The 27,069-nt window shown below is 42.5% G+C and overlaps 3 protein-coding genes across 5 annotated transcripts in view; all 3 read left to right on the forward strand.

The window, feature by feature from the left end:
- The first annotated feature begins 2,190 nt into the window (after nt 1-2,190).
- LOC144597763 (uncharacterized) lies at nt 2,191-10,854 on the forward strand. Its single transcript, XM_078407311.1, has 5 exons — nt 2,191-2,293; nt 5,329-5,369; nt 7,062-7,136; nt 7,706-7,889; nt 8,797-10,854. Exons 1-5 carry the CDS (start codon nt 2,227-2,229, stop codon nt 9,255-9,257), a joined length of 828 nt encoding a protein of 275 aa, XP_078263437.1. The 5' UTR covers nt 2,191-2,226; the 3' UTR covers nt 9,258-10,854.
- On the forward strand, nt 10,239-15,193 carry LOC144597764 (uncharacterized). Of its 2 annotated transcripts, none has more exons than XM_078407313.1 (5): nt 10,239-10,365; nt 10,915-11,148; nt 11,258-11,443; nt 11,556-11,657; nt 11,777-15,193. In XM_078407313.1, exons 2-5 carry the CDS (start codon nt 10,987-10,989, stop codon nt 11,852-11,854), a joined length of 528 nt encoding a protein of 175 aa, XP_078263439.1. In that variant the 5' UTR covers nt 10,239-10,365; nt 10,915-10,986; the 3' UTR covers nt 11,855-15,193. The 2 variants fall into 2 exon arrangements, with proteins under 2 accessions (XP_078263439.1, XP_078263438.1); XM_078407312.1 differs by having other exon boundaries at nt 10,249-10,365; nt 10,960-11,148.
- Nucleotides 15,194-15,403: 210 nt separating this feature from the next.
- Nucleotides 15,404-27,069, forward strand: part of mysm1 (Myb-like, SWIRM and MPN domains 1) — a 58,834-nt gene continuing 47,168 nt past the window's right edge. For both annotated transcript variants that reach the window (XM_078407309.1, XM_078407310.1), the window contains exons 1-5: nt 15,404-15,510; nt 18,515-18,593; nt 20,578-20,648; nt 23,124-23,201; nt 26,770-26,799. In XM_078407309.1, coding sequence (XP_078263435.1) covers nt 15,410-15,510; nt 18,515-18,593; nt 20,578-20,648; nt 23,124-23,201; nt 26,770-26,799 — 359 coding nt within the window. In that variant the 5' untranslated portion in view covers nt 15,404-15,409. The remainder of the gene's footprint in view (nt 15,511-18,514; nt 18,594-20,577; nt 20,649-23,123; nt 23,202-26,769; nt 26,800-27,069) is intronic.

Here is a 27,069-nt window from a genome sequence, read left to right on the forward strand (position 1 = left end):
GTTTGGCACTAAGCTGACCCACACAACGGCCTACCTCCCGCAAGCAAGCGGCCTAGTGGAACGTTTTCACCAGCATATGAAGGCATCCTTCAAGGCCCGGCTCACGGGCCTGGATTGGATAGACGAGTTGCCTGCTGGGGATACGCACTGCCCCAAAGGAGGACCTGGCAACTTCATCGGCCAAGCTGGTGTACAGCAGCCCGCTTACGGTCCCAGGGGACTTCATACCGGCAGTGCCTGGACATCAAGAACCGCCCACGACCATGCTGACGCGCCTCCGTGAGGTGGGCAGGCTCTCTCCAGTTCCGACACGGTCTCACAACCACGTACGTCCCACCCGACCTCCAGGACAGCCAGTACATCTTCCTTCACCGAGATTCCCACCATACTCCACTGCAAAAGCCTTACGATGGACCCTTCAGAGTACTGCAAAACGACGCCACGATTTTCATCATCGACATGGTCGACAAACACGAGACTGTCTCCGTGGACCGTATTAAGCCGGCACACTTGGACATTGACCAACTAGTGCAGGTGGCACAACCCTGCTGCAGAGGGCGTCCACCATCATGACCAAACCCACCCTCAACTCAACCAGCTGTAACACCAAACGCAGGAGACACGTACACAAGATCAAGTCGCCTCACTCGACAGCCTAACCGCCTCCAAAACTCTGGTTCTGGGAGGGGGGGGGGGTCATGTGGTGGGCCGTGCCATTTTGGTCTTGAACTATCGTTCGTCGAACTCAAGCACTCGCGTGGACCTGGCGTGAATTGGACCAACCAATCAACGCCAACCTAAGTGTTCTGCTGGCGGTGTGCAGCCTACGACGGAGCTAGCCTTCACTTCACAGTCAACACGTTAACACACACCTTGCCTTCTTGTATTAATTGTTGAGCTGTATCATTTAAATATTAAACTGAGTGTTTATATAACACGTGGACTTCTACAAGTGCCATTTTCACCAATTTTTTTCCTGGTATGGTGGACTTGTTAAGAGACTAATGTTTCTTGAGTTAGATGAACTGAGCTCATCAATATACTAAATTCTTGAGGGGAATTCAGGTACTCTGAAATGTTATTTCCTCCTGATTTGTGTGCAGAACCAAGACTGGGAGGGGAACGTAACCTAAAATTGGAGAATTCAATGTTCATACCATGGGGCTGTAGCTACCCAAATAGAATATAAGACGCTGTTCCTCCAGTTTACTTGTGGTTTCATTCTGGCAATGGAGGAGACCCAAGACAAAAAGGTCTGTTTGGGCACGAGAAGAGGAGGTAACATGGTTAGCAACCAGGAGATCCAGCAGGCCCTGGCATACTGAGCGCAAGTGTTCAGCGACTCAGTTGCCGAGTGTATACTTGGTCTCGCAGATGGTGAGGCCACATCGGAAACAGTGAATGCAGTAGATGATGTTATGTGGTGCACGTAAACCTCTGTCTCACCTGGAAGAACCGCTGAGATCCCTGGATGGATCAAGTGAGGGAGGTATAGGGACAGGTGTTAGGTAAAATATTGTCAAGCTTGAAAGGGTTCAGAAAAGATTTACAAGGATTTTTACCTGGGGAGGGGGGTGGTTTGGGTGTGACGGCATGAGTGAATGAAGTAGTTGAAGTAAATTAGATTTATGCAGAAAGCAGATTTATGGCGGGGGGGGGGGGGGGGGGACATTGCGGACATTGCGGACTAAATGGAATACTTTGCATCTTTGTCGGCGCCCTATATGTGGCGATTCTTTGCAATACTTGTGTGTGCAAAGGATCTCACTGTGACATGTGATAATAATACAGTATCATTCATTCTGGGACTCCTTCCAAGGTGTTGGAAGGACACTGTTGGACCTCCCCTTCCAAGGTCCACGGCCCTATTGTCCAGGAATTCTGCAGCGGCGCGACATCCATCGCGACAGAGCAATGACCGGGCTGCTTTCAGGGCGTCAGCAGCAGCAGCTTCGACAGCAGCAACTCCTCGTCAGTCGCTGTCCCCAGGCCCGGCCAGGCCCTCCCTTCCCACTGACGTCACGGCCAGCGGCAGCAGCGCCGCCCGTCGGCGTTGGCGTTGACCCACCGAAGGCTTTCGGGAAACAGGAGGACCCCGTGGAGAAGGATCTCGGAGGACCGAGCTCTCGGGAAGAGGAGGACCTACTGGTAGAGGAGGAGGGGGGGGGGGGAGCTCTCGGAGGGGGTGACTACCAGGAACCAGGAGGACCCGGCGGAAAGGCAACGATGGCCCGCAACGAAGAGAAGATGCTGGGGAAACTGAACCGACTGTGGTTGCAGAAAGAGAAGGACGGTAATGAAAACTGGAGAATGTTCAGATGCTGGGATCTTAAGCAAAATAAAACAAACTGCTGGAGGAACTCGGCGGGTCAGAAGCACCATCCATTGCTGAGTTTCTCCAGCATTTCTTTTTTTGGCCTTGCTTGATTTTACCGTGCACAATCAAGCTGTGAGCCAGTGAATGTGGGCGTGAGGAGAGCCGCGGGGGTTTCCAATGCTTGTGGGCACATACAGTGAGTGTCCCGCCACTTGAGGCTTGGGATTGATTGCATGCACAGAGTAGCTTCTCCAACAGACAACTGGAGCACTATTGAAACTCACGGTTGATCTGGTTCTTGACTTCTAACAGGGAAAATGCGGGAGGATGTGTCCCCTTGTTGAGGATTATATAAATTAAGCGATAATCTCAGAATAAGGGTTATGCCATTTCGGGGTGAAATGAGAAATGTCAAGGTCTAGCCATTGAATTTATTACAAAGCAGAAATCTCCAGACTCGGGTGTGCTGTGCAGCCAAGCGAGGAGGGGGAGACTACAATTTCATCACACGTGAGGTTGGATAGAGACTATAAGTGCTTAGTCTTGCTTAACTTTAGCCTTGCAGGCCAGGGTACATCCTTGGACATCTTGGTGCTGAGCGACAGCACTTTCATAACAGCAATCACAGGCAGTTGCTGTACATTGCTTCAGTCGCTCACTCCCCACTGAACCATGTAATAATATGATTGCTTTAACATTTTCATTCATAAGGGAGTGCCTACAAAGGGCAGAATCCTCAATTGGATTCCAAGCATAACAACGCATGTTTGGGAAGGCAGGGCTTTTGTTAGGTTCTCAATACCTTTGCTGCCATAAACAAATCTAAGTAGTTTAGTTTGTCACGTGTACCGAGGTTAATTGTCAAAGCTTACGGGAAGAAGGCAGGAAAGAAATGTTCAGCCATGATTGAATGGCGATGGGCTGAATGGCCTAATTCTGCTCCTGTGTCTTCTGGCCTGAGAACAGGCTGAAGGAACTTAATTCCCTGCTCCCATTCCCAAATTCTCCTTTCCACCCGGCCTCGTGCTATTTTTCCCTCTCTCTACACCTCATGGTTCAATGCAGGTCTCATCACTACTTTTGTAAGAAATCTTCCTATTATGTGTTGTTATGGGGGTACCAGCAGCCTGGTCGTGTGTTTGTGCAGCATATCGTAATCATCATATGATACTGTTTTCCAAACACCACACAACTAATGAACAAAAGCTTCTGTCTTTATTTCCAAGTTGTAAATGATTCAGACGTACATGAAGATACAGATAAAATTAGTTTTTGTATCAGATTTTGGAAGTTGGTGATGGGATAATGTGGCAAGAGCTAATGCGTTGCTTTGAATGATCAGCGATGACGCCAACTGGATGATGGTTGAGTGACTAAACGAGGAGGTAATGTGCCTCCCAGACTTTTAGGATTCTAGGCAAATATGTATCTATTGGATTTCTATCCATCCATGTGAAAGAACAAAATACCCAAGTTGCCAAAGATGGCATTTAATGTCCATTTGTTATTGCTCCTAACCATGCAAACAATTAATGGCCCATCACATTGGTGGGCCTGGAGTTGCACATAGACCAGGTGAGGACTACAGATTCTCATGATCCTCCTTTGAGGTAAATTGGGAACCTGTTGGATTTTAAACACTGTTAAAAAACATTGGGTTAATATAGGGAAGTGGTGCTGATAGGGAAAGTCGAACACAATGTCCTCGAAAGTCAGAGCAGGCACAAGGAACAGAACAGCCCACTCTTAATTCATGTGTTCTAATCTTCTTGAGCCTATTAAACTAAATTCACACTGATTAGAGAAACATTTCTGACACCCGATTTAAAAATAACACCTGAGAGCAGATGGATGGATTACCTTTTCATTTTGAAAACTGTTTTGAGGTTGTACAGGCAAGAGTGGTTAATGGTTTATGGAGTTCTCCATTTTCAAACCCTCAACTGCAAAGATGAAGTTCAGCAATCAGCTTGCACAATCTGAACATATGGTGATCCCTCAGTCAGGCTTCTGGTTCTCTGAATCCCAAACTTATTCCCTTCTTTTCTCCTGTGTTGATTCTAGGTTCTCACCTCAATCCCAGGTGCTCATCTGTTTCAGGGTTTAGTAATTACCTCTATTTCCACTTCACCATTCAGGTTGCATTCTAGTTATTGATACCAAGCTAATCAGATGTAGAGGAATATGGGATTGGTTGTTTCTGAAGACTTCCCTGTGGATTGTCTTAACTTAGGCTTCTGGCTATTTCTTATTGATGTACTAACAACTTGCTCTTCTGCTCAAGCACAGTTTCCCATTGCAACCAAATAGCCCTGTCTTGTTGTTTTCAACTTTTACAGTCTCTTAACATGAGTCCCAGCAAAGCCAGAGGCTCTTCAATGGGAATAATAGATTGTTACTTTGCTGCATGTTCATTTTATTTCACGCTGGTCTAATTTCAGTATTTTATACCTATTTCACAGTTTTTTTATTGTCACTGATGGCTTCTCTAAAATACATACTGATTTATAACTGTGATTAAACAATCAAAAGCTGGAGATTTACTGTTTCAATTTTGTTGTCAATTTTGTTTTTTAGGCATTCTGTAAGAACTCCATAGACCACTAATCACATTTGTACGTTGAACCTCTAAACGTTCTAGTGTGGTAATTTTTAACCTATTCACTGCCAATTATTTGAGATATCTGGTCCTACCATTTTGACCTGTCCTGCATTCTAAATACAGGCTTTCACCATTGGCGACAGTAATTGGGAATCAGCTTCTGGAACTCTATCCCCAAACCTCTGCTTTTCTCTCCTCCTTTAAAACCCAATAGTGTTTATCACTTTGAACAAACATTTAGTTACTTGTTGTATTTCACTGCGATTCTAAGTCAACTTTTTGTCTTTTATGAAGAACTTTAGAAAATTTTTACATTATAAATGTTACATAAATGCAAATTTATCTGGATAAGAATTGAAGAATTTAATCTTGTCTGACGATTGTTAATCACTTTATTTCTGTTTAATAGAGGGTCGTATAAAAGAGATCCGTCAAAATCGTCCCAAACTGGTGGGTATGCACAGCTTGCATTACGTAATTGAACCACAACATATTTGGTTGCAGAATTGATACAAAATTATTGTGGTCCAACTTGTGCAAAAAGTTCCTAAAAGTGCTGATTGTTGAGTGTTATTTTTTAATTCTCTATTTAGTTTTCCTTTATGATCCGTCAACATGTTACCAACCAAATTTGGTTTGTATTCCAGTGAAGATACCTGGAACATTTTCCTGTCGTATATACATTTTTTTTTTTGTCATCATCCAAAGTAGGAAATAAAACGACTTTGTCAATACTGGCACTTGGATAAACCATTCAATTTTTGAATGTGACTGTTTTGCGGAACTTCTGCGTTCTGACTGCAATGGCCTTCTTGAGCTTCCAGTTGCTTGTCTTTTTTCTTTTTCCTCTTACTGTCTTGCTGACATCTCTGCCATTGGCCTCCATTGCTATAGAAAGGCCAAATATAAATTGGAAGAACAACATATCATTTATAGCTTACAATCCAATGACAGGAACATCTTTTTCTTGGTTCAGGTAACCCATCCCTCTTCCCACATTATCTTCCCACATACACTGGCTTATTTTTTTCTTCACTTCTCCTTCCCCAATGTCTTCATCTGCCCATCTCATCCTCATCTAGTTCCACCTTTACCTACCAGTCTCCAACTTGCCTCCCTTCGCCCTGTTATATACTTGCAATCTTTTCTTTTCCCTCTCAGTCCTGATGCAGGGACTTGACTCAAAACATCGAACTACATCTTTTCCCTCCATTGTTGCTGTTGACCCAATGAGTTCATCCACCATTCTTTTATTCTGTCTTTCTGAAATGAATATACACATTTAACATTGCTGTACCAATGGTAGTCATACCAATTTTGTTCATTCACCGGAAGAACCAAACCATGCTCATTTCAAAGGCTCATTTGTGACTTAAACATCAATGACATAAGGAATAGTAATTAACGTACACTTATGTGACTTTTTTCATAACTTCTATGTGTCAAAGCACTTCCAAATCTATGAATTATTTTTGAATTCATCTAATAATTCTTTTTCAGAACTTAAACAAGATGTTTAGAAATAAACTTAGAAATACACTATCTTGCTTCCATTATAACCTAGCAAGTCCTTAATGCATGATTTAAAATAGGTTTAGAAAAGTGTTCCTGCACAATTGTCTTTTTAATATACTGAACTTTTTATTATGGTGTTATAGAGTACTTTGTTTACGCATATGTTGTGCTGCTGCAAGTAAGAATTTCATTTTTAAATTTTGGGACACGACAGTAAAACACTTTGTAGTTTTAGAGATTTAGAGATACAGTGTGGAAACAGTCCCTTTGGCCCACCAAGTCCGCGCCGACCAGCGATCCCCGCATACTAATACTATCCAACACACACTCAGGACAATTTACAATTTTTACCAAGCCAACTAGCCTACAAACCTGTATGTTTTTGGTGTGTGGGAGGGAACGTGCTCCCGGAGAAAACCCACGCAGTTCACGGGGGGGGGAGTACAAACTCCATGCAGACAGCACCTGTAGTCGGGATCAAACCCGGGTCTCTGGCGCTATAAGCACACCAACTCCACCGCTGCGCCACAGTGCTGCCCGTTTGATTGTGAAATTATTATTATATGATGGCTTCAATTTAGTGATCATTTATGTCTAGTAATTTGAATGTTTTCTGTGTTTTTGTAGTCTTCTTTGAATTCAGCCATTGACGTGAAGAAATGGATTCCAAGTATCAAGTCTGAGATTGAGTATTACCTGCAGGTAAAATGTTATGTTTCTGCTGTAAAATCTATGAACCAGTAGAATTATTTCACTGCAGGGAACAAATGTCCCATCCTCAACTAAATTACCTTTTATCTTTTTTAGTGTGAACCATTTAAAATTACATTTACATTTGTTATCTTCCCTATTCTTCTGCTCATACCGTGCAATGTTTAATAGCTCAAATGAACAAAGTTGAAAGAATGAAAACGTATAAAAGCAAAGCTGGTGTCTAAAAAGTCTCATTAGGATTTTTTTTTACGGTAAGTGTGAAATAGTCAGCATCTGTCTTGAGGATGACAGATGCTGCCTGACCTGCTTCCAGTATTTTCTAATTTTGTATTACATTTCTAGATTCTGTAGTGGTTTGTTTTTAGTTAGTATATTATGCTTTTTCCCATAATTCCTTGTTAACTGATGTACATGCTCTTTTTGCTTTCATTGAGAAAAAATATATTTCAGTTTATTGCTTTGGGCATTTTTTTTGGTCTGGGTTTGTGTTTTTTAGTAAGAAACTGAAGTGTTAACAAAATATGTAATAAATAAGAAATGCTTTCTCTGCTATTCAGCAATTGCAACTATCCCATTACTCCGAACGGAAGATCCAGGAATTCGAGAACCACATAGAAGAGCTTCAGAAGGAGTATCGGTGTTACTTGTGGAAACTGCGTCATTTAGATCCTTCCCACAAGGAGCATCCTTGGAAACCCCGCGCTTACACCCGCAAAAGACCAGCAACTATCAACCAACAAGGTATCAAAGGTTACACCTCAGACAAATTTGAAAAATAGCCATTGGATATGTGCAGTACACTATTAGAAATATTTTACAACTTAATTTTAGAATCTTGGCACATTTTTAATACTCGCATTTGTTCACGTCCAGCTTTCTCCAGCTCAATATCACTTTCAGCCCTCTAATCGGCATTATTAATTCATCTTTACTTCCTCAAACAAATGTTTTCAACCCTAAGGGCATTGATTGAAAGTGCACGAGACGTTACCTGGTTAACCAAATGCAGAACCTTTGCGATTTCAACAGTTGATGGATTGTCAGATTTTTACTATATCTATTGGCCTTTGGCTTCTCTATCCTCTGAAAGAGTCGCACAATCTTTGAAAATCCAGTTCTTGTCATTTGATGGAGACATCTCATTTGCAATAATTATCTGATGGCCTCCCATTGTAGGTAGTAGTTCTGCTATGCAGTGTAAATCTGGATGATTTCATTATCCATTATGAGGCTTTCTGGCCACATGCTAATTTATCTTCAAATCATGTGTCCAGAGTCCTTAGACAAACATAATTTCATACTGATTTTTTAAATAATTGGTATTTGTGGATATTTATTAACTAACTTCACAAAACTATGGCCTTTCAATTAGATTTACTGACAATAAAAGAATGACCTTTTTTTGTGCATTTATCTAAATTTTAATAATTGCATGATGTTACATAATGTTGGTGTAAATATCAGGACAAATAATTGTTATTGAAATTAAAATTTATTATAATAGAAAAGGTAGACATCTTATTTTAACAAACATTTTTTTTGTATCCTGAAGATTTTAACCTTTAAGTTGGCAATTTTACTGTTTCTAGCATTTTGGATTAATTGCTTCAGTTTTCTGTTTTGTAAATTTAAGGTTTGTTATTTGCAGCTTCGTTACAGAGTTTCAAACAACCATGCATGCCTCAATCAAATGAAGTAGAAGTTGTGACTCATGAAAATGATATTGAGGAATCTGACGAAGGAAGTGAAAAGCTCCACCTCAGCCCGCGTATTGCAGATGGTGTTATCTATGACTGTTCTGTAGTTAACCCTGACTTTCAGGACAAACCACTGACTTTTAATTCTGCTCGCAATCCACCAAGATTTTCCATGCACTTAACTTCACAAAACACAATGGGAGAGCCTGCGCACCATATGACCAAAATTCTTCTGTCTCGGCTACCAAATCTGCAAACCTCCTCTTCCTGTGGCACAGCAACAGAGTTGCACAGAGACGAAGAACAAATGCAGACTGGGAAGATCGTGAATAATTCCCGGGAGTCTATTTTACAGACAGAAACTTCTGGAATTCTGGGATTGTCTTGCTATTCGTCGGATGAAGATATATAAATGATAAACAGATATAATTATGTTTGTAGTTTTTAAAATGTTTAATGGCCTGTCCCACTTAGTCGATTTTTTTTTAGGCAACTACAGGCGACCAAGCTGTCGCCACATGGTCGCCCGGGTGTCGCCTATATGGTCGTGAGTAGTCTCAGTCGCCCAAAGAGTCGTAGCGTCTTTCTGGTCGCCGCTGGATTTTCAGAATGTTGAAAGATTTTTGGCGACAGTCAGTGTCAGTGGGTTTGATGCCAATAAGCGTAGCTTGACGTCTCCTGACGTAGGTGCTGCCGTAGGTTGTCGCCAGGTGATGTAGGTTGTCGCCTGTGCTGACTTCAGTGAATTCCATTGGCGACTATCTATGTCAACTGGCGAAAGGTACCAGCGTCAAGAGAAGTCACGTTGCGACAGGCATTGGAAAAACCCAAGTCCACAGAAGTCAAGGTACATCAGCCAGTCGCGATGCTGATGATTAAAGTCTATCTACGCCTATATCGGCGCCAATCTATGACAATGTACGACCGTACCGGCGACAACCTACGACAGCTGGTGACCATTGGTGACAGTTGACACGATTAGCTACGTCAGGCTATGTCAGTGGCGCCTCCGTGGGAAACGCCCGTGGTCAGGCGACTATAGTGCGTGGACATTGTGCGCTTAGTGTTGTGGACATTGGACATCGAATAGTGCAACATGCCTCCAAGGAGAGGGAAGGGGTAGCCCCAGGGCAGGGTCCAACTCCCATCCCCACCCACCAGGCAGGTTGAGGCTGAGGGTACCCAGGAGGAGGATGTGGCCCAGGAGGAGACCAGGGAGGTGGCCCTTGTCCCCACCACCACCCCAGCCCGGATTGGCCTCCCTGCCAAGACTACAGGTACTGCTGCTGCAGGTGCTGACCCAGACTCAGCATCAGATGATGCTCAGGACACTGATGGCTCAATTGTCAGGAGACCCAAGGTACTTCCTTACGAGTTCAGCAGGGAACAAGTAGGAGAGCTGGTCGAGTGGTATCAGTCAAACCCAGAGTTGCATGACAAGAACCACCAACATTACAGAAATGAGGACGGGAAGAACTCACTACTTAACACCAAGGCCACTGAGTTCCCTAACTGCACGTGTAAGTACTAACTTCATGCTGTGTAGCAGCTGCTGTCTCATTATCCAGAATAAATATAATCAAAACAAAAATTTGTTTGTCATCTTGTTTGCCATGACATGAAATTGTGGGCAGATAATAGTGCCATAAGCCACCAGCAAGTTTGCCTGTACATTTTGCCTACCTGTTGTAATTTTGTATTTTGGGGGGAGGGGGTTTCTGTGTATTTTATTTATATGTGGTAACATACAGTCTGTAAAAACCTGCAAGTTTCTAGCAGTAGCTCTTCCATTCTCTTGCGGGCAGGCAATTCACACTGGTATTTTTTTTACACAGATGCCCAATTCTGTGTTGCCAGAGAACAAGATATGACAAGCTGTCTCAGAGTGCGAACAAGTCAGGGTCTGGTGGGAAAAAATTTACCCAGAGGTAGCAGTGGATCATTGACAAATGGGGCTTTATCAATTCACATATAGTACGAGATGAGAGGAGTCAGAGCATCAAGAAGATAATTATTACAATATATAGTTATTGTGAAATTGATAATTTGATTGTCATCTTGCTTGCCAGGTCCTGATGGTCTTAAGTTTGTAAAACACATTTATTTTCTTCGAGTTTGACAAGAAGAAGCCACTGCCCAGTATGTCGAGTGAAGAGGAGTTTGATCCACTTGAGGGAACCTCTGGATCCACCCCCTCCACCAATCAGCAGCACAGCAAGGGGAGCAGGACCACGGCCAGCTCCACTCCAACAGTAATTGAAGTAGAAGAGACAGAGGCAAGTCAGCAGGAGCTGATCAAGGCGGTAAGTACTTTTGGGGACATTTTTGGCAGATTTCTCTTCTCATCCATCCATCCATCTATCTTTTTTTTTCCAAATTTACTTGCCTGTATCATACTCATATATGTTGCAGCTCATGCAACAGGCAACAGAGGCCAGGGAGGCCAGACAGGTCATGACACAGCCCCAGATACCACATGAGAGGGCTGTTGACACCTTCCTGGAATTCTTAAAGAATGAGCTGCTCAAGATTCCAGAGAACGTGTGGTTCAACTACACCATGGCTGCCATGACAATGGCCCATAACTTCTCCCAGGCGGTAAATATTTAAAGTAACTTTGTGGAATTTTGCGGATATTCGACTTTAATATTTGACCTTAACATTTATGTTTTTGTGTGAAATATTCACAATGAGTTCACGTGTATTGCAGACACTGCAGCAGATGGGACACATGGGACATCCACAGATGGGACTGATGGAACCACCACAACGGATGGCACTGACGGAACCACCACATCAGCAGGCTCACCAGGTATCTAATTTTATAATACTTTTTGTGAATTGGACTTGAAATTCTTTGTCACACACAGCTTGTTAAAAGTTTTGATTTATTTGCCTTCTACTTAATATTGATATGTATCTGTGTTGCAGCCACAGTCATGGATGGGACCACCAGTGATGTCATACTCACAGATACAGCAGCGGCAGGCTACATCAACACCGTCATAGCAGGTTGCCTCTACTTCCACATACACTGCCTTGCAGTCTGCAAGATCTAATAGCTTCTCTGCGCTCTCAGCTGCATGCACAGACTACCCCAGCCTTGACACACCCAGACCTGCACCAGTGACACCAGGGGGCACCCCCAAAACAGAGACCCAGGACGCAAGTGGGGACTTGAGTTTGAGTTTTTTTTATCTGATCACCCATCAATGTAATGTGTCCATAAATGATGCTGTCTTGTATGTTTTTGTACTTGTATTATGTTTGAAGTTTTAATTTTAAAATTTGGTTTATTGAAACTCAACGGCCCTCCTTGGGGTATGGGAGTACATAAATAACTGAAAAACAATACATATATACAAATTTTATGTGATTAGAATATTTTTGTATGCACTGTTGTATGTTCTTATCAACCTTTTTTGTTGTTAAAACTTTTGTTTCAATATCAATAAAGGAAATGCTTGACATATTGACAGCAAATTGATGTATGAAGCTACTGTATTTCAGAGTAGTGCCTCATAGCATTACTTTCAAATATTTTAATTTCATATATTTTGATCAATAAAACAAACACAAACACAACTTCTTCTGCAGTTGTATAGGGCCCTGGTAAGACCACATCTGGAGTATTGTGTACAGTTTTGGTCTCCTAATTTGAGGAAGGACATCCTTGTCATTGAGGCAGTGCAGCGTAGGTTCACGAGATTGATCCCTGGGATGGCAGGACTGTCATATGAGGAAAGATTGAAAAGACTAGGCTTGTATTCACTGGAGTTTAGAAGGATGAGAGGGGATCTTATAGAGACATATAAGTTATACAAGGACTGGACAAGCTAGATGCAGGAAAAATGTTCCCAATGTTGGGGGAGTCTAGAACCAGGGGCCACAATCTTAGAATAAAGGGGAGACCAGTTAAAATTGAGGTGAGAAGGAACTTTTTCACCCAGAGAGTTGTGAATTTGTGGAATTTTCTGCCACAGAGGGCAGTGGAGGCCAAATCAGTGGATGGATTTAAGAGAGTTAGATAGAGCTCTAGTGGCCAGTGGAATCAAGGGATATGGGGAGAAGGCAGGCACGGGTTACTGATTGTGGATGATCAGCCATGATCACAATGAATGGCGGTGCTGGCTTGAAGGGCCGAATGGCCTCCTCCTGCCCCTATTTTCTATGTTTCTACAAGCATTGCACTGTATTGAAAATTAAACTCTTGGGAGAATATGGGTGGCCCTGAAAAGGAGCTTTTCTTGTGGGCTCTCTTCCTGGAGTGGTGGACTTCTATTTGTGGTGTGGGCTGTTTGCTGCTGCTCTTCAGATCATGTCATTCTGCCATGGTACACTGCCTAGTTCAGAGTTGTAGTAAGTGCAGAGATGGTCTCTCTAGTCCTTGGCTCTCTTGTTGGAGTTGTTTCCTGGCAATCTCTCCAGTCCCACTATCGGTGCAGCCTGTCCTCCAGTTCTCCATGAGCCTGGTGTGATGTTGCCTGTCTGGTTGTCCACTCGGTCACCCTCCACCATGGCTGCTGCTGCTGTACTTCTGGTATGGATCAGGTTGTGGATGACACATGCTGCATAGACAATAGTCTCCACATTCTTGGGCTCCTGCTCCATCATAGTCAGCAAGCATCTGAATCTACTGGTGAGGATGTCAAAGGCCTTTTTCCATGACCCTCCTAGCCCTGGACAGCCTGTAGTTGAAGATCCTCTGCTCCCTTGACATATGCCTGTGAGAGTATGGCTTCATCATCCATGACCTGAGTGGGAAGGCGTCATCAACAACCAGTGTGTATGGGATGTCAGGGTTGTTTTCTCCTGGCAGAGGTTCTGGATCAGGAAAGCTTGCTGTTCCTTCCAGTGCTTCCCCAAGGGAGGTCTCTCCAGATTCCACCATCTGCGACATTGCCAGGTGTGCCCCCATCCACAAACAGGAAGTTGTAGTTTGCATCCACCACAGTCATGAGATGGAATGGAACTTCTTGTAGTTGAAATACATCGAACCTCCATTGGGTGGACACTTGATGGCCACATGCTTGCCGTCCCCTGCCCCACATGTGTTCTGGAAGTTCCATCCGGGAACAAAGCCCTGTGCCACTTTCTTCCACTCATCTGGTGTACTAGAGCAGTCCATGACTTCATCTTCATAAGCATTGATGATGGCCTCACAGGTCTCAGACAACCTTGCTGATGGTGTTGTGGGCCACAAGAAAGCTGGAGGAGAGGCTCTTGTAGGAGTCTCCTGATGCCAGGTAGTGGAGGGTGATGACTAGGCGCAGGCCTGGTTCCAGTGGCTTCCACATGAAGGTCTCCTTTTTCTCCAGGAGAGGACCCACCAATGTCTTCAGCTCGTGAAACAGCTCTGGGGGGGAGCCTCCTCTTTTTGCTGGAGCTCAGTTATCAGGTTGTCATACTGGCCCAACCTGGGTCTCTTCAGGGACAAGGGCTTCAACCACACAGACCACTTGGGCTTCTTCTTCCCCATTCTTCTTGTCCTTCTGTCTTGCTGATCTTTAAGCATGAGGGCCGCTGCAACCAGCAGGGCTTCTTGTGAGAGCAATGCCCTCTGATGTTGCTCCATGGTAGTCATGATGCAGAATGATTGAAAACCCTACCCTACACCCCCTTTTATAGGGAAATTGGGTGATTCCATTGTTTTGGAGGTCAAAATGACGTGAATTGTCTTCAGTTGTCGCCGACAGGGTCATAGCTTGTCGCGGGTGGACGTAGGTTGACTTCGGTTGTCGCAGGTTGTCGCCTGTGTGATCATAGGTGTCGTAGATTGGCGTAGGTGCGGTCGTAGGTGAACGTCCTGAGTCGTGACGATTGGGTCGCCGGTTGTCGGTAGCTTGCCGTAGCTTGACGTCGACTAGGTGGTAGGTTGTTGTAGCTTGTCGTAGACATTGTCGTAGGGGGGGTCCAGTCACCTGTTTTTCGGCGACTTGCTCCGACTATAGCAGTCGCTGGCAGTCGCCTAAAAAATCACCTAAGTGGGACAGGCCGTTTAGTATTTTATATAAAGTACTGTCGTTGCTGGATGTATGTAAAGAATTTATTTGCAAAATGTATCTTCTTTGTGAATAGAGCTATTGTACATTATTCTGATTATCTTGCACTTTCATTCTGATTGACAATGCCAATGATTATACTGATTCCTTCTGTATGAATTAATATTTTATATCTAATTATAATGCACGATTTTATGTCGTTGGCAGACAAGCCCAGAGATAAAGTACAGTTTTGAGTATTTTCCATTTTTTCTCTTCATCTGAACCGGTGACAGCTCATCATTGAGATTATTAAATTGTGGTTGTTATTATTTGTATCTTGCTTGAAGTGCTGACTTAAAATATAAAGAGGGATTTTTTTTAAAAATGATGCCAATCAACTGTCGTTCTGTTCTTTGAGCATAAATCTGATGCGTGGGGTTGCATTCCGGAGCTGTACTTATTAAAATAGTGTAAAGATGTAGGTTTTGGGCGGTTTCTGGATTCGAACCGCAGTGCACAGTCACTGGCAGAATGGGGAACGCCGCCAATAGTCGGGACCATGACCTCTGCAGAGCCGGCCATGGAAGTGACGAGGAGAGCGGAAGCGGCGGCTCCGCTGGGCAACATGGCGGAGGAGGTGGATGTGGATATTGAAGGAGACGGAGCTGAGCTCAGCCTCGGGTAAGCGGGGACACGGAGAAGGGTCAGGCAGCACCCCCAGGTCCGGCAGGCCGAGGACGTGCAGCAGCGGGCAGCCTGTGGTTGTGGCCGCGGCAGTGACAGTGGCAGTGGGGTTCGCCCACCCCTGCCCTACTGTGTTGCTGTCACTCCCAGTGCTGGTGGTGCAGAAACCGGCCAGGCTGCAAAACCGCGCATTAACTACTAAATGTGGACTTAATGCTCTCAGCAGTCAAGCCCCGAGAGGCAGAGGTTTGGAGTTAGATATATCTCCCTAAATATTTAACTGTCGTAGCCGAAACACAGCGGCCACTTGTCTTTGCACTCTGCGAGTTTCCAAAAAAATGGTTGAAACGACTGGATGGTCTGTTTCTGGTGGCGGTGAGAGATAATGTGCGAGGCTCAGATGAACTGTACCGTTCTTTTTCAAACGGTTCTTTGCGTTCATTAACCTGTTTGCACGTAAAAGGGATAACGCCGCCACACTGGGCTAGAGTGATAGCTTGTGGTTACTAAATTCCTGGTAATTCACACTTGCTCATCTATGGGTAAAAGCTGAAAAATGAAACGAGGGATGAAATGAGGCGGGATCTTTTTCAAACAAAATAAAGAATGGTTTTATGTACGTTCTGTGCGCATCACGGAATACGTAACTGAAGTAAACTTTGACTCTTGGCCACACGAGACTGCAGTGCTGAAATCTGGAACAACACAATCTGCTGGAATAATTTAGTGGGTTGAGTAACATTTTGTGTGTGTGTGTTTGGGGAGGGGGGGGGGGGGGGGAGGAGAGACTTGTTGAAGTTTCATTGACAATCTCTCGTCTTTTTTCCCCACTCTCCCCCTCCCAACAGATACTTATTGACTGTTGAGTTCCTCCAGCAGATTATTTGTTGACTCTTGGCTAGTCCATTAGCTGAGTTTGCATTGCTGGAGGTGCCAAGGGTTGTTTCAGAATTCAGTTGTATTCTGTAATCAGATAAATTACCTTATGGGTTTCAAAAGCAAAAAAGATATTGATGTTGGACATCTAATGTAAAACAAAGTGCTGGATAAACTCAGCGGGTCAGACAGCATTTTTGAAGAGAGAGTGGGAGTTGAACACTTCACCCATGAAGTTTCAACAGATGAAGATTCGGAACAAAAGTTATCAATATGAAGCATTAATTATTTTTGTCTACAATTCTAGGCTGATGCCTGGGATTTCCCACCAAAAATAAGAACCAGCAGTGCATATATTTGGATTCAATTTTAAATAAGACAATTTTTATCTCTTTCATACCAATAAATTAAAGGGGATTACAAGTAGAATTGGGTGTTTTTGTGGTCTGGTCCCTTCCCAGCTGATCTCCTCAAAATTGCAAAAATGTTAACAAATTTAAAGAGAACTGAAGTTAAAATTGGCAATTATTAAAGATTTTGGAAAATGTTCATTGAATTGGCATCTTTTGGCTAATTTCAAAAGTGGCTGGTAATTGTTTAACTCTTTAAAATTGTCTTGCCATTGTTATTGACATGATTTATCTGGATCTCCAGCAAGAACTGACTTGCGTGGTGGCGTTAACACCCAATAGACAATGTAAATTATCCAAAGGAAAGCAGGTTGTCCCAATGTGTGTTATTTTTAAAACCCAGTGGTAAAATGTTAATAAGTATTCTTAAATTCTTACAAGTAAATGACCATGGTTTTTTTTGCAAGCTGTTAATTGCAAAATCACACTTGACTCCATATGTGAATTGTAAGATGTGTATCATAGTTTTAACTACCTGTGGCAATTAACTGTACAATGGCAATTTAAAAAAAAATCCATTCAAGTAAAATTGGAAGTTTCAGGTTGGCAACATTAAAAGTAAAAAACCCAATGCATCTGGCACTCGCTACTTCAAACTTCAGCTTGCAGTTAAATAGGGGATTAAGCTTCACATTTTATCCATTTTCTAGCTTTTGCATTAGTTCATTTGAGTTTCTAAACACCAAGAAATCCAAATATTTAAATAGAGCTGAGCAGAAAAAAATCACTCTTTATGCAGCTTCACATTTGTTGGTTATTGTAAGATCCAATGTTATTATTAATAACTACCTTTATGTGATCAACAAGCCTATTCCTTTAGCGACCTACTAATCTCTGATCGCTGACTTTCCCCTATGATCAGAAACCATGAAAGCACACCCCAACCTTACCTTAAGAAGTGCTGAGCAACTGGGGGACGTCAATGTACACCAATTGCTAAATCTGATAGCACAGATAAGGTGGTGAAGGCAACGGAGGAATTTCCTGTCATTACCTGGGATATATTATAAGAGCAGTGAGGTTATGTTTATATAACATTAATTGGGCCTTTAAATGAACAGTTCCAGTCATCACACTATAAAAAATATGTAATTGCCTGGGAATGAGCATTTCAGTTTTGGGAAGAAACTAAATAGACTGGGCTTGTTTTTGTTTGAGTGGAGTGAGGGGAAACCTGATAGAGGTGTACAAAATAAGGAAGAACATAAGTAGGATAGATTGAAGAGGTATCTAAAATTATTGAGTAGGTTTGGGCCAAGAGGTTTAGAGGGGATTTGAGGACAAAGTTCTTCACCCACAGTGGTTGGAGTTTTGAGTGCACTACCTGAGGGAGTGGTTGAGGTGGTATTCTCACAATATCTAGGTATCCAGATGACTATTTGAATCCCTAAGACATGGAAAGCTATGGGCCATATTGCTGGTAAATAGATTTGTACAGATGTATACTTGATAGTCAACGTGGTGGACCAACAAGGATGTGCCTGTGCTAGATGACTACACCCATCATGCCCAAGCCAACTACCAACGTTTCTTCCTCAGCTGCTGCAACAGAATTCCCCACCTGAAAAGGGGGATTTAAGTCTATCAATCAGACAGAGTTCTGCTGGTAAAAGCTCTGCAGGAGGTTAAGTTATAATTCTGATCATTTGTGGGATTCAGCTTAAATGTTGTCATAGCGGTGAAACCAATTTTTAAACAATTTTTTGTATTTTAAGTACGGACAGTGGTACAGTTCCTGGGTTCCTGCAGGACCATTATTTGGATTCCTCCTGGAGAAGTAACAATGGCATTCTGGTAAGAATAAAACTTCAGTATTGTGGTATGTGATTTTGATTTCTTTTGAAAAGGTAAAAATATGTTTCTGTGGTATTTTTACCTTTTTAATATGTTAATTGCTGCAATGAACCCACAATTACGAACCATGCGCATGTGGCTGCCTATAAACTGAGAGCTCTGAGTGCTTCGGTCAGTATAAATATGCCTTTGCTATAGATACCCTTTCAGGCACCAGCTGTTTTAGTGGCAGTGTAAAGGGTTTTACTTTTGTGAGAAAGGACTACAGGTGCCCATTTTTTTAATGTATACATGAACATCTAACTTAAATTGCTTTCTCGGGCAAATGAAATTAATGAAAACACGATGGGAAAAATGTCAAAAGACTGAAAAATAATTTAAAGGATAATGCTGCTTTCAGATAAAAACAGCAAAAGGTAGAGACTGGAAATAGCCCATTAAAATTCTGCTGAAAGGTTATTGCTGAAGCGAATGTACGCTGGTTTGTTTTTGTGTCTTGTATGTGGACTTCACGCACAAAAAAGTGCACAATGGAGACACCGATTATACTTTTCTCCATTAGAGTGCAATTTAAGCACTTGCAACTTTGTGAGTCGTCTACTCCTGCTGAAACGGCTCTTCGTTAATTTACGTCAATCCTGAACATCTTAAAGGGGAAGCGATCACCGAACACAACCGCTGGAAGCACATACTGTTCAACTTAGTGAGCAGTGACAATGGGAAAAGGTGCTTCCTGAATGCACCTCCAAATTAAGTAGTTTTAATTTAAAGACTGCCTACTTGTAGATTCTTCTAGAAAATAAAAAAGTTTTTTGATATCCAGCCAATTTTAAATACTTCAGCTAAATTATCCTTTAGCCTTAAATGGCGGGTATTTCAAAAGTTCATGCAACATGCCTTGTCATTTACCTTTTTAGGGCCTCAAAAAGTAATGAATTAGATGTTTGAACAATGAATAATAAAAAATAACTTGCATTTACATTAGTACATTGCATGATCTAATTGTTTTATACCCCATTAAGAAGTTTTGAAGAATAGTCACTGTATTAGTTTAGTTTAATTTCATGTAATATCGTCACATGTACTGAGCTACAGTAAAACAATTTTTGTTGCTTGTCATCCAGTCAAAGCAAAAACTACATGATTACAATTAAGCTGTCCACAGTTTTCAGATAAAGGATAAAGGATAAAGGGCACAGCTTTTAGTGCCAAATAAAGTCTGATTAAAGATAGTTCAAAGTCTCCAATGAGGTAGATGGGAGATCCAGATCACATAGCTGGTGAGCGGATGTTTCAGTTGCCTGTTCTGGGAAGAAATTGTTTCTAAATCTGAAGGTAAATGTTTTCAAACATCTGTACCTCTTGTCTGATGGGAGAGGGGAGAAGATGGAGTGACTGGGGTGAGACTGATCCTTGATTATGCTGGTGGCTTTGCCAATACAGTGTGGTGTAGATGGAGTCAATGGAAGGGAGTTTGGTTTGCGTGATGGTCTGGACTACATTTGCAACCCTGCAATTTTTAATGGTCTTGGATGGAGATGTTCCCAAACTATGCTATGATACACCCCGACAAAATGGTTTCTATGGGGCATTTGTAGAAATTGGTGAGGGATTTAGGGAACATGCTAACTTGCTAAGACTTCTGGGGAAGTAGAGGCATTGGTGTTCTTACTTAGCCATAGCTTCGATGTAGCTAGTCCAGGATAAATTGCTGATGATATTTATTCCTATGAACTGGAAGCTTTAGACCATCTCTACTTCGGCGACATCAATGCATACCGGCATGGGTGTACTGCTTCGTTTCCTGAAGTCAATCACAATCTCCTTTGTCTTGTTGACATTGAGGGAGAGATTGTTGTCTTGGCACAGGTTAAGAGGTGCACACTATGCTACAAACAGCAGTAAAAGGAATATCTGTATTGCTTGGCATTGCTTGAAGAATAAATGTGAATTTATAGTAATTTGTCCTTTTGTCTTTTTACAGTCCTGGACTTTGGATAGTTCTCTTAGTGAAGAGAATAGAGCAACTATTGAGAAGATGTTACAGGAGGAAGAGTATCCTTATCATTGATGATACAGATGACCCTTGTGTTGCTGGGGCGTAGGGGCAGTGTGTTGCCTTGTTAGACATCAGTTGGTATTGCAATCTTTCATGATGTAAAGCCAAAATCACGTCATCTGAGTGTGCACAAACAAATAAGAGTTGAAAGTAAAAAGTTTATTTATTTACTTTTCTTCACCTAAATTCTGAGAGCAAATTTTGTTCCGTATGACAAAATCTTGGGAACTGATTTGACCCTTAGATATCTTTTTTTCGCCTCTTACCTCAAACCTGTGCCCTCTAGTTCTAGACTCTACCACCCTGGGGCTAAAAGATTCTACCAATCTTATCTATGCCCCTCTTCATTTTATAAACCTCTCATGATCCAGTGAGAAGTTGTCCAGCCGAGACAATCACTTCAGCCCTCCAATCCAGGCAACGTCCGGGTGAATCTCTTGTATCTTGTAGGGGTTGCCAGTGCCCAGAACCTCAACTGAATCAGCCACGGCTACAAGAGCAGGACAAAGGGTGGTATTCTTCACGGAGTAATTCACCTGAAACACCAAGGATTTTCTACTATCTAAAAGGTACATTTGTGAGCATGATGGAATACTGTCCATTGATCCAGATGAGTTCATCAACAACTCTCAAAAAGAACAAAGCACCATGATTGAAACTCTTATAGACAATAGACAATAGACAATAGACAATAGGTGCAGGAGTAGGCCATTCAGCCCTTCGAGCCAGCACCGCCATTCAATGCGATCATGGCTGATCACTATCAATCAGTACCCCGTTCCTGCCTTCTCCCCATACCCCCTCACTCCGCTATCCTTAAGAGCTCTATCCAGCTCTCTCTTGAAAGCATCCAACGAACTGGCCTCCACTGCCTTCTGAGGCAGAGAATTCCACACCTTCACCACCCTCTGACTGAAAAAGTTCTTCCTCATCTCCGTTCTAAATGGCCTACCCCTTATTCTCAAACTGTGGCCCCTTGTTCTGGACTCCCCCAACATTGGGAACATGTTATCTGCCTCTAATGTGTCCAATCCCCTAATTATCTTATATGTTTCAATAAGATCCCCCCTCATCCTTCTAAATTCCAGTGTATACAAGCCCAATCGCTCCAGCCTTTCAACATACGACAGTCCCGCCATTCCGGGAATTAATCTAGTGAACCTACGCTGCACGCCCTCCATAGCAAGAATATCCTTCCTCAAATTTGGAGACCAAAACTGCACACAGTACTCCAGGTGCGGTCTCACCAGGGCCCGGTACAACTGTAGAAGGACCTCTTTGCTCCTATACTCAACTCCTCTTGTTACGAAGGCCAACATTCCATTGGCTTTCTTCACTGCCTGCTGAACCTGCATGCTTCCTTTCATTGACTGATGCACTAGGACACCCAGATCTCGTTGAACCCCCCCTCCTCCTAACTTGACACCATTCAGATAATAATCTGCCTTTCTATTCTTACTTCCAAAGTGAATAACCTCACACTTATCTACATTAAACTGCATCTGCCATGTATCCGCCCACTCACACAACCTGTCCAGGTCACCCTGCAGCCTTATTGCATCTTCCTCACAATTCACACTACCCCCCAACTTAGTATCATCTGCAAATTTGCTAATGGTACTTTTAATCCCTTCGTCTAAGTCATTAATGTATATCGTAAATAGCTGGGGTCCCAGCACCGAACCTTGCGGTACCCCACTGGTCACTGCCTGCCATTCCGAAAGGGACCCATTTATCCCCACTCTTTGCTTTCTGTCTGTTAACCAATTTTCTATCCATGTCAGTACCCTACCCCCAATACCATGTGCCCTAATTTTGCCCACTAATCTCCTATGTGGGACCTTGTCGAAGGCTTTCTGAAAGTCGAGGTACACCACATCCACTGACTCTCCCTTGTCAATTTTCCTAGTTACATCCTCAAAAAATTCCAGTAGATTTGTCAAGCATGATTTCCCCTTCGTAAATCCATGCTGACTCGGAACGATCCCGTTACTGCTATCCAAATGCTCAGCAATTTCGTCTTTTATAATTGACTCCAGCATTTTCCCCACCAATGATCCACTTATTAATCACTGTAAACATTCATTCCCTACTCTCCAGCACACAATAGGTGTATCGTGTACCACCTGCAAAATACACTGCCATTGATTATCTAGGCTGCCTCCCAGAGCATTTCTGAAAACTGTGACCTCTACCACTACAGTCAAAGGTGCCACATACATGGGTACACACCACTAGAAGGTTCCCTTGTTCACCCTGAGTTTGAAATGTATTGTTGGTCCTTCAAGTTTGCTTAGTTGAAGTCCTGAACCTCCAATATCAAAAGTGCTCTGGAAGTACCTAAATGTAAGATTTTCTTTCCAGTACAGTTAATGTTTGTTTAGGTTGTAATTATAAGGGAACACGGCTAGATTTATCTATAAATGTAACTTGTTACTTTTTCCAATGTATATTCCTTAACCATAAAATAGGTATTACCTAACTGGGAAAAAACATCCACTAAGCAACTGGTCTGATCATCCAGAAAAAGAGAAAATATCTGTCAAAAGGTGAATTGATATGTGCATAACTTTTTTTTAAAAACTTATTTTTAATATTCTATGTGAATGATCCACTTACTAATAACCAGCTCACTGATACTCCGCGTTTTGTGAGGGTAATTCAGGTCCAGATTCTTATTACCATCGTGGTCTAAGGAGCTGCATCACAGACGTGAGGAATGAGTGATTGCTCTAGATATTCAGGCAGCATTTGTCTGAGTGAAGCAACAAGGAACCTTGGTAAAAATGAAGTCAGTGGGCATCAAGGTAGAAACAGTCCAATCAATGAACTCGTGCCTCCGACAGAAGAAAATGGTTGTTGGTCCATCATCCTACCCATCCTCTATTATGGCAGGAGTTCCTCAGCACTGTCCGAGGCCCAACCATTTCCAACTGCTTCACCAATGACCTCATTTCCATCGTCAAGGTTAGAGTCTGAATATTTGCTGCTGATTGCATGATGTTCAATTCCATCCACTACTCTCAGCTCATGAGGTATTCCATGCTAACATGGAGCAAGAACTATTGAATGTTCAGGCATAAGCTGATAATTGGCAAGTACCATCTGCCTCACAGAAGTAGCAGGCAATGACTGTCTACAACAAGAGAGACTCTGACCACTTCCCTTTGACATTTTATGGCATCATCATCATCACCCACTCCCCAACCATTATCCTGGTATTGTTGACCAAAGATTCATCTGGACTAACCAAATAAACATGACTAATACAACAGTACACCTGCATATTTGGTTTATTTGCATATTAATGATGCACATTTTTGTGTTAAAATACTTTAATATCCAAATTGCCATAATTTACATTATTTTTCTCATGGAACATTGGGCTTTCACCAATGTCATTTTGCATCAGGTTGCTAATATTGGTACAAGAAATAGGCCCACTGAGTCCACGCTGACCACCAGGCACCATTTGTACGCTAGTCCTATCCTAACAAATTTTATTCTCCCTACATTCCTATCGGCTCTCCCTGGATTCTACTACTTATTTGCGCACTTTTCAGTGCTGATTTAGCTTGCCAACCTGTTCATTTTGGGAGTGAGAAGAAACCAGGGCAAAGAGAAGCAATCCATAGTCACAGATTGTCAATGCTATAGGTTAAGATTGAACCTGGACTTCTGCAGCTGTGAGGCAGCAGTTTTACTAGCTATACTGTATTGCTGCCCTAAACTTTATGACCGGGGAGATTAATTTAAAAAGAAACTTTTACTTTGTTGCTACCATCTGCCTTGAGTTAGCTGCCCTAAAGTAACAAAACTCTATATGCAATTGTCCACTTTAATATTTTCTGACAAATAAATAACCATCATTAGAAGCATATCTGGGCAGTAATTGTGAGCATGAATACACAGGGCGGCACAGTGGAGCAGCAGTAGAGTTGCTGCCTTACAATGTCAGAGACCCGGGCTCGATCCTAACTACGGCTGCTGTCTGTACAGAGTTTGCACGTAATCCCTGTGATTCAGTGGGTTTTCTCCGGGTTCCTCCCACATTCCAAATACGTACAGGTTTGTAGATTCATTGGTTCTGTAAATTGTCCCTTGTGTGCAGGACATTGCTAGTGTATGAGGTGATCACGAATGTATGAGGTGGGACGAATGGACTTTTCCCATGCTCTATCTTTAAAGTAAAAAGTACATGTCACATTACTCTGCATATATTCTCAAGTGCATTATGACATCACAACACACTGTGGAGATACATTTAATTATACAAATCCCCATTCTGATATAAGTTAGTTTTATGATTCACGTTCTTTGAATCCGTTTTAGTTTTCTAAAGCCATTCAACGTTTTCCCCTACTTTGACCCATTGCCTGCACAAATTTGTCAATACATCAACAAGGAGAGACAAATTTTGTTCACCCACACATATTTAGTACGTTTGAATGTGTTCGTTACATAGATGTTATTCTTCTTAATCTAAGTCTGCTTTCCGCAATTCAATGTGCCTTCTGCTGTTTTACTCTTTATGAAATGGCTGGTAATTTATTGCATTAAATATTTAATCAAAATAACTTCTTATGCTGAAATTTTTATATTGAGAGGAAGAAAACTCTGGGTTTGGGTTAAGGTTAGGTGGGATGTGAAGATGTGCTGGTAGTTATGCGGGAATAGGGAAGAGAAAGGAGAAAGTGGTGGTAAAGGAAGGGGAGGGGGAGCAGATGAGCGAAGGGAGGGTTTTTAGGGATGAGGAAGGGAAGAGAGGGTGTCGAGGGAGTGGGGGCGTAAGTGGTAAAAAAAGGAAGTAGGGAGGGAGGGGGTGAGGAAGGGAGCAGATGAGAGAAGGAATGGTGTTTAGGGATAAGGGAAGGGAGGGGATTTAGATACGAGATAAGGAAAGAGGATGAAGTAAGGGAGGGGAGTGGGGGAGTAGTTGGAAGAAGAATGGGGGATGAGAGAAGGGATAGGCTGAGGAAAGGGAGAGGGCAGGTGAGGGTCGAGAAGGACATGAGAGATGAGGGGAGAGAATGTGAGGGGAAGGAAGAAAGACATAAGGAGAAGGATGGGGAGCGGGGCCTTCAGGTGAGATGATGGACAGACCATCTTTGACCATGCCAGGTAGCTGCTGTTTGGCTGTTCACCACCCAGCCAGCCCATTGTGGGCAAAACATAAACACTATAGGAAGACTATAAGACAGATCAACAGAATCAGGCCATTTAGCCCATCAAGTCTACTTTGCCATTCAACCATGGCTGATCTATATTCTCTCTCTACCACATTCTATTGTCTTCTTTCTCCCTGTAACCCAAATCAAGATTTAGCACACTCTGCCTCAAAAATACCCAATGTCTTGGCCTCCACTGCTGTCTGTAGCAATGAATTCCACAGATTTACCACCCATTCCTCCTCATCTCCATTTTGAATGTATGACCTTTTATTCTGATGCTGTGACCTCTGGTCCTAGACTCTCCTATTACTGGAAACATAATTTTCACATCCACTCTATCTAGGGCCTAGATACCAATGATAAAGGTAATGCTTGCTAGGCAATCTTCTTCATAAGAAACTAAATTCATAAAGTGAAACACTTTGTAGTTATAGCAGACACTGAGACACATGCGAGCAGGTTGAAAAAACAAAGGCAATGAAAGCTGTGGGAGCACGCGCGCATGCGTTCGCGCATTTGCGCAACTGATCCGGCCCGCATGAAGTCACATTTTGCCCATTCTGGCCCATGACCTAAAATGAGTTTGACACCCCTGTAGCAGAGTGAAGTTACAGATGAGGAGAACCATGTACGTAGGTGGCACAACGACTCATTAGCATTTTTGTCCAAGAGGGGCGGTATTGATTCACTGAGTCACCGCTCATAGCTCTGAACCATTTTGCTGAACGGGTGTAAAACAGCTAAAGCTAATCTTACCCAGCGGATGATGTCTGGCTTCACAGGAAGAAAGAATAAGTTAAAGGGGTTAAATTATGAATTTTGATTTTAATTTTTTTTATCTTTTTAATCAGGAAAATGCAGTCAAAGTGTTAGCACTACTTAAATGCGAATCTTATTTATTGCTTTGTTTTCTTGTTGAACACTTTTATTCTTGTTTTTACCACAGCATTAGTCAAAGAAAAACTGTGAAAAACCGGTATGTATAGTTTCCCTATTTAATGTACTGTATACAAAAACAATATATTAACAACCTTTTCAGTTTCTACTTCCTTGCAAATACACGTTAATTATATATTCTTTCAAGTTGGATGTATCCTTTATTTTGTCCAATTTTGAGTTCATCATCAGTTCCTCAAGCCGATGCTGCCAATCAAAACAATTGTGGAATTTATTATACTAGACTCCACTTTCTTCTCAATACCTGCAAGTCAAGGCCACTCAGATGTTTTTCGATAAGAGCACCTCT

This window comes from Rhinoraja longicauda, chromosome 11, assembly GCF_053455715.1.
Source record: "Rhinoraja longicauda isolate Sanriku21f chromosome 11, sRhiLon1.1, whole genome shotgun sequence".
Classification (NCBI taxonomy): Eukaryota; Metazoa; Chordata; class Chondrichthyes; order Rajiformes; family Arhynchobatidae; genus Rhinoraja; species Rhinoraja longicauda.